Source organism: Hipposideros armiger, unplaced genomic scaffold (genome assembly GCF_001890085.2).
Source record: "Hipposideros armiger isolate ML-2016 unplaced genomic scaffold, ASM189008v1 scaffold_546, whole genome shotgun sequence".
NCBI lineage: Eukaryota > Metazoa > Chordata > Mammalia > Chiroptera > Hipposideridae > Hipposideros > Hipposideros armiger.
The window spans coordinates 249,219-256,788 of NW_017731896.1; the positions used below are offsets into that span (position 1 = coordinate 249,219).

The 7,570-nt window shown below is 37.6% G+C and overlaps 1 protein-coding gene across 1 annotated transcript in view; it reads left to right on the forward strand.

Moving 5' to 3' along the window:
- Window positions 1-7,570, forward strand: part of TMTC1 (transmembrane O-mannosyltransferase targeting cadherins 1) — a 268,764-nt gene that overhangs the window by 170,145 nt on the left and 91,049 nt on the right. Inside the window, exon 9 of the mRNA XM_019668969.1 lies at window positions 2,905-3,026. Within this exon, the coding sequence (XP_019524514.1) occupies window positions 2,905-3,026 (122 nt within the window). The remainder of the gene's footprint in view (window positions 1-2,904; window positions 3,027-7,570) is intronic.

The window sequence follows — 7,570 nt, forward strand, 5'->3', positions numbered from 1 at the left end:
TGTGTGTGTGTGTGTGTGTGTGTGTGTGTGTGTGTGTGTGTCCTCATTTGTGTGTGACCAGTGCTTTGAAAGGTGAACTGGGAGTAAGAATGGGAGGGGATAAACCACAAGCTACCAAGCTAGACTTGAATTCTGGAGCTGGATTTCCTCAGAGGTAATTGCTGGCTGTGAGAAAACCATTAGCTGCTTGGTCAGACACGTAGCTGTGCCCCTAATGGCTGAGCGACTGTCTGGGCACCCTAAGAGGGGTGTTAAAAGATTTTTACCTCTTCGCATCCTAGGGGGCTGCTTCTTTGTATCCTTCTAAGCCAGAAAGAAAATCAAACCTAACACCTATTATAGTGAATCTCTCACACATTTTTCCTACAGATATAATAGGTATCAATACCCTTTCTTTTGTTTAACTGATCATCAAATTAAAGCTCAGAAAAGTAAATTAATTGAAGTCACACAGTTAATCAGACAAATAACATGTATTATCAATGGCCGTGTTGTGAGCTCTTTTAATTCTCATGTCTTTTCACCCCCCCCCAGTGTAATTTGGAATAAGTAAATTTCCATTTGCTTCTTTCCCTAGAAATAAATGTACTTTGTGTACTTTGGAAAATGCCATGAATTTTCTTTTTCCCCCTCACTCGTATTTTGTTGGCATTTCATTTGACTCTATTAGGCTGAAATAAGCTATAAATTATAGAGGCAATTTGTGTCACATCTGTGATCCACAGGATACAAACTTGGATTCCCTCCCAGTCTTTCTCATTCTAGGAAATTTAGTCACGTCCGTGACATATTTTTTTCCTAACTTTCTGCTTGGCTGATCAACTCACAGCTTAGAGAAATATGTTTTTGAATATTTTCTATCTCTCTTGACTGAATGGGGAGGAGGGAAGGCAAAGGATATAATCAACTTAATTTGAGAATTAATTTTTTAATGAATATTGTTTTTCTCAAAATACAATAACAAAACTTCATTGAGTCTGGGCGCGGTGCCACTGCCCTCAATTGAACATCTTGAAAACAAAGAAAAGCACACTAAGGCTTGCCTCTCTGGGAGCAGTGGTGCCCTCTAAGCCCACAACTACAATAGCATGGACTTCCACTGATCATGAAATCTTTGATGATCCAGCCCCACTGAGCCCCGAGTCTCACTTGTCTCACTTTGTAGTTGAGGCATGGAAGGGCTAATTAGGGGCCCGCTCAAGGTGACTAATGATGTATCGGTGGCTGGGCCACAACTTAAATCTAGATATCAACTCCTGGACACTGAACTGGCTTTTCTTTCTTCTGTACGTGTGGGACCCTTTAGTAGCTCCCTGTTGCCTCTTAGATGAAAGTCAACTCCACACGGAGTATATAAGACCTTCATGATTTGTTACCTGCCAACATGTATAGTTTTATTAACTGCTTTTTACATTCTGGAATTTGCCTTGCTGTGACCACCTTCCCCTAACACCACCACCAAACTTGCCTTGTAAAGCATTCATTCATTTTTCAAATCCAGGTTGTCACCTCTACCAGAAAGACCTCTCTACCCTGTTCCCTTTCTCACACCCAGTTTTTTCTCTTGCTTGGTATAGTTATTCACTTATTGATTTATTCATAGAAAATGCAACATTATTGCATTCATTGGAGTTGAAAGCTTGTTATGAAAACTTTTCTTTTTCTTTCATCTTTTCATTCTAAAGTATATGGTTCCTTTACATAAAAAAATGATATCATTGCTTACAGACCAGTAACTATTTAAGGGAAATTGTCCAAATCACATTTGTTCATATCAAATTGCTCTCAGAAATTTTATTACTGTATATGTTGTTGTCACAAAAACAAAGATTTTATTAAAATCCATGTGACAAATATCCCAAGGTATTTAAAATATTTTATTTTGTATACTTAAAGTACTAGTAGAGTATTAGGGAGTCTTATTTATATTTTTGAAATTTGTTTGTCTTTTACAATTATTAAAAGTATTAGACTATTTAAAATGTTCATAAGAAACATTTAAAAGTGTAATATGGAAAGTTCTACTTGGTTTTCTTAAACTTAAAAAAAAGAAAGAAAACACCATCCCAGAACATTAGGGTTTGTTTTAAATATGCCTCTTTTCAAATTTGTTCATATTATGTACACTCATGGAAATACAAACTACTCTTTACAGTGTCCATTACAACATATTAGTAGTAAACAGGATTTTTTTTTCTGTGAACTCTCAATGACAGAAATATCTTTACAAATTAATATATGCAATATTACAGAAAGGTGCTTTGTCAATTTAATGAGTATTATTGTAATTAATTTTGATTCCAAAAAAATTCATGGAATAAACACTTGCTTACTGGCTTAATTTGAAAGGTGTTAAAAGCTCCTCAGCTCAAATGATTTCCCTTGTTGATGCCCTAAATTTTACCATTTGCATTTAATTTCCTTTATGCTAAGATCTGCTTCTCCTGGTGGTGGTGGTGGTGGTGTGTGTGTGTTTATGCATTCCATTTCTGAGAGGACAGTAATCCTCCATGATGCCTTAGTGAGCTTGAGTCCATCAGTTGCTTTGCTCCCTGAAAATGAGTCGCCTAGGGTGACAGGGATTCTGAAAGGCGCCAGCACCAAGAAACCAGGTTGCTGTACGGCCAGCCCAGAACAAAGAGTAATGGTCGCTGATCGTATTATGCAAATATCAGATGTTTCTGGGTGGCAAATATGTGTTGGGTATGTGTGACTATTTTGACATGCCAGAGGTTTGAGCCTGACAGCTTTCTCTGATGAATTCAGCACACTGATCAAAAGGTTTTTATTGGTCTAAACTATTTTTTCCTTCAGTAAGAACTTGAAAACTGAAGGAGATGGTTAAATGCTGACTGAAGCCAATTAAACCAAAATTAATCTGTCCTTCACTATTGTGTGTTTCAGAGACTGGAGCACAAGGAAGTTTTAGTGGGCTTGTTGTTCCTGGTCTTCCCGTTCATTCCAGCCAGCAATCTCTTCTTCAGGGTGGGTTTTGTGGTGGCCGAGAGAGTCCTTTACATGCCGAGGTAATTACTGCTCATGATTTCCTCTTTAGGAGACCTGCCCTGTCACCAAACTGATAGTTCCAGAGACAGTCCTTGAGTGTATAACGATTAGATCCTTGTGAGCTAAGGTGCTTATTACCTCAGCTTTGAAAACAGCCACAGAGAAGGTTGGATGAGCTCAAGTCAGCATCCATTCACTCTAGATTACAATGGCTTAGCTCCAGTTGAAAGCTTGACAGTTACGTGTGAAATACTGACTGGACTATATTCAGGATTTTAGCTGCAGTCCATTTGCCACAACATTCTTTTCCAAATATCTATGTTTTATTAAACATAATTATATTGGGTTGTTGGAAAAGTCATGACATGTTTTTCTATGTTTTTCATTGCAAAAATGCGTCATGATTTTTTCGACAACCCAATAGTAATTTTCTAGAAATATTTGTTGATTTGCTTAAAATGATCAATTATGTTAAGTAGCACAATTATAATTAACTTTTATCTTCTTCCTTTCTCCATCTCTTTCTTAGTTTTTAATTTAAAAATAGGAGCAATCTTAAGAAAATTTGCCCTTTAGAAAAAAAATGGTTTAAAATTATAAAGGATACTCAGACGTGTGTGATTATGTAATGCCACTAAGCTCTAAATATTGGAACTGGGCTAAAGCTTGTCTGTTCTCGTGTCTTATTCAAATATCATCATTCCCAGACCACATTTCCTTTCAGATGCCTGGACATGTCCCTGAAATGGTTCTGCCCTTTATTCATTGCGTGATTTTGAGCTAAACATGAAACTTTTTGCACCCATGTTTTCTCATTAGGGATTTTAGTAAACTTGCTAAGATTAAGTAATTTTATGAATGGTACATAAGACTGAAATTTTCTAAAAGACTGTATCATAAACCAAAATATGCTGAGGAAATCATTATTTTTTATTTATTGACATTGAGTTATAATTTTAAGTTAATTTTAAATTTAAAAATTAATTTAAATATCAATTTATAAAATTTAGTTTTATGAATTGATATTGAGTTAGAAATTTAAAAAAATACATAGAAATGAATTTCTTAACCTTTAATTTCTACCCCAAACCAAGTACCTAACAGCTTTCTTAAGACAATATAGCATCCTGTTTTGACTTGATTAAGGGGGAGCAGCCCTTAATTTTCTGTTTGTGTCTTCATCACAATTTGGGAAGGAGATTATTTCTCAATAAATACTCTTTGATAAGGACAAAAATACAACACAAATTCTTTGTATTCTGTGTTGCCTTAAGATACCAGGCTAATGAAGTCTTGCCAATAATAAAGAATATGAAAGGCTACAGGGGACATTAGTATCTGTTCTAGATTTGGTTTTGCTTAGACCAGTTGAAAGTATCTTCAGTCAGGTTTTCTCTGCAATACTGTTAATTCCAAATTCAGTCTTCATTTCATCAGCAGATATTCATAGAGCACCTCTGCAAGCCAGGCATGCTGTACTGGAGTCTGAGGCTACAAAAATAAGTGCATCTCAGCTTTTTCCCGCAAAGAATTTAACTGCTGATTAACAAAGTGGCATCTTTCACTCTAAACATGTAACGGGTCCTAATATTTTTTAAAATACTATTATTCTCATCAATACTACTTTAACATTCTTTATATCAAAACTTTTGTTGTATGTCAGCCACTATGCTAAGAATATTAAATTTATTATATCAATTAATTCATACTGTATGTGGTTCACATCAGGCCCTGAAGTCAGAGGAATTCTGGCTTAAACATGAGCATGATATCCCTAAGCCTGTTTCCTCATCCGTATGAAATGAATGTACTAGCACCAAAGTCAGTGAGATATTGTGAACATTAAATGAGATGATCATTAAAAAACAACAAAAAAGCAAAAATAAAAACACACAAAAAAAATCTTAGAAAGTGTTTTGTATTGTACATGGTCAACAAATATCAAGTATTATTATTATTATTGATATCAGCTTCCTGAGGCGGCTGATACCAGTATCTCTACTTTAGAAAAATAAAGCCTGGGCTCTGAGAAGTTAAGTACCCAGGTGACATAGCTGGTAAGTGGCAGAGATGGAATGAATCCTTGTCTGCTGCCAGATCACTGACCTTCTAGAATTTATTGCTTCTCTGATAGTAACATCTTAGTATTCTCCTCAATTGAAAAAGAAAGATGAGAAAATCTGAACTTCGTAAAGTACTTTAAGCTCAACTCTAGCCGGTAATCAGGACTTGATACTTCCAAGAGCCCTGCGATCTATATAAATCCTTAGGAGTCTGGGGTTCTGGGTGACTAAGAGTTGCATGTGCAACCTGCTTTTCTAATCCAGATACAAGAGAACAATTTGTCATAAACAAGGGGTTAAGCTTTTGTTTTTCTGGAAGAGACCCTTAGGTAAACATTATGGAAGTCCATAATATTGTCATCGACCATTTGTGAGGTATCTTATTTAAAGTAAGGGGCTCCTCTCATCCAGGGAGGTGTGTCCTCCAAACAGCAAAAAAAATTTTTAATAGATCTTTAATAGATCGTTCTCTGACTTCATTTCATTTTCTCTAAAATAGACAAAGCATTGTCCCTGCCCTTGTTTTTCTTGGGATAAACTGCTTTGGATTAAAATAAAAGTTCTGAATATGAAGAAAACATCAATAATACCAAGAGCAAATTGTCTGCCTCTCAGAAGCAATTCAGATTTTGCTGCATTTGACAAACTTGGTGCAGAGTCATCCAAAATCAATTTCAGTAAGCTGGTCTTCATTAAAAAGATGACTGTCCTCTTCCCTTCAAGTTCCTGCATCTGGCATCGCAGTGTTGGCGCTGCCATCATTTCCTGAGGATTTCCCCTTACTACCCAGCGTCTCCTGGATTTATATCCATATTGTCACTGTGCCCAGCCAGGCCACCCCCCCCACCCCCCCACCCCCGTCCAGAGTTGTAGTCTCTGCAGATACCAAAGCCATGTGACAGGGAGGTGGCGGTACTTTCCTGCCCCTTAGAGATGGTCCTGAGGGCTGATGAAGAGGTCAGATCTCCAGACGACATGCACAGCTCTGAGCACAAACATGAGAATTTAACGCAGATTTTGGTAGGCTGGGGTTGGAAGAAACCTAGGACTTTCTGAATGAGACATTCTACCTGTAGTGAATGCCAATATTTTTTGACAGTCATCATTGTAACTAACATCATAAGGGAGCTGTTTTACTTATGGCACTAGATTCCATTGTTATCTAAAATTGTGCAGCTGAGGTGGCCCAGGGTAAGTCAGAAATTCAAACCAACGTGGGAGAAACTTCTATGCTGTGGATTTAAGGAGTTTCTAATGACTTCATCAGAACCGGTTCATAAATATCGACAGTTTTCTGTGAAAATGGGGTCTTTTTCCAGAAATGATTTTACCCAGCTGGTCACTATCTACCGTTCTCTGTGGAGAATGGTAGACAGCTGGGCAAAGAGCAGCCAACATCTTCCTCAGGGCCACAGAGAATTTTGCAGATGCTGCAGGTTTCCCTTGGAAGGTGTCAGAGCACTGGATTATGCCTTGCATTTAATAAGCCTGCACACTGGCTTTGACGATGGTAAAGAACCTGTCCCAAGCCTCTTATATACACAGAAACCGTCTCTGCATGACTCACTGTCCAGTATTGACCTTGACAAGAAACGGCCGTTTTCCACCGCATCAGTGCCTAGTGCTTTGAGGAAAACATACGCACAGTGTACTCAGTGGCATTCCTGAAAATACAGGTCATCATCTTTATGCAGAAATTCTGCGTGATATCACACACTTCAGGAAACAATGGGGAAATGGAGTAAAGAGTTCATGGGTGATCCTTCTGAGGAACGTGACCTTCCTACTCATTAAATGTTTCAAGTTTTTATGGAGCCAACTCCTGGCCTTACAATCTCATTCATGAACACCACAGAGGTCATGGCCACGCTTACTGCAGCCTGGGTAAATCCCGTCAGTCCCAGGGGGCTGATTTGGCCATTTTATAAGAAAAGCACAGAGTGAATCAGACCAGTAGTGCTCTTTCATCCTCCACCTTTATGCCTAATAATAAACAAGACACTTACATCTTCTGACTTCTCCCTCCATCCTAAGCTAGAAAAGACTGAAAATATCACCCTCCTCTCACTTGCGCTTTGAAATCTGTGGATAAAAGGGACAGAAATAGGCTTCTATTTAGCACTGCATGGCTTTAGGGTCAGAGTTTTACCACCAAAAGAAATTGGAATAATCTTTTCTTCTGGTGATAAGTGCCAATTTTGTCGATGTCCTTTTTGAACAGGCAGGAGAGTTTGGGGCTCAAATCATTCTTTCACAGAAATCTTTTATCTCTTATTCTTATCTTAAGAGAAGCATATAATTTTATGGCTACCTTTTTTGTATGTTATAAAACCCCCATTAGAATGCTTCAAAGGACGAAAATTTCTTAGAATCAATGAAGCAGAAATAGTTGTTGAGAGTGCTCAAATTAAGTCATAGAATGTGTTTAGATATTCATTCACATGCCAGATTAAGGGTGATGTATTCAGTTAAGTGCCAAAGAACAAATTCCCAAGCTATTT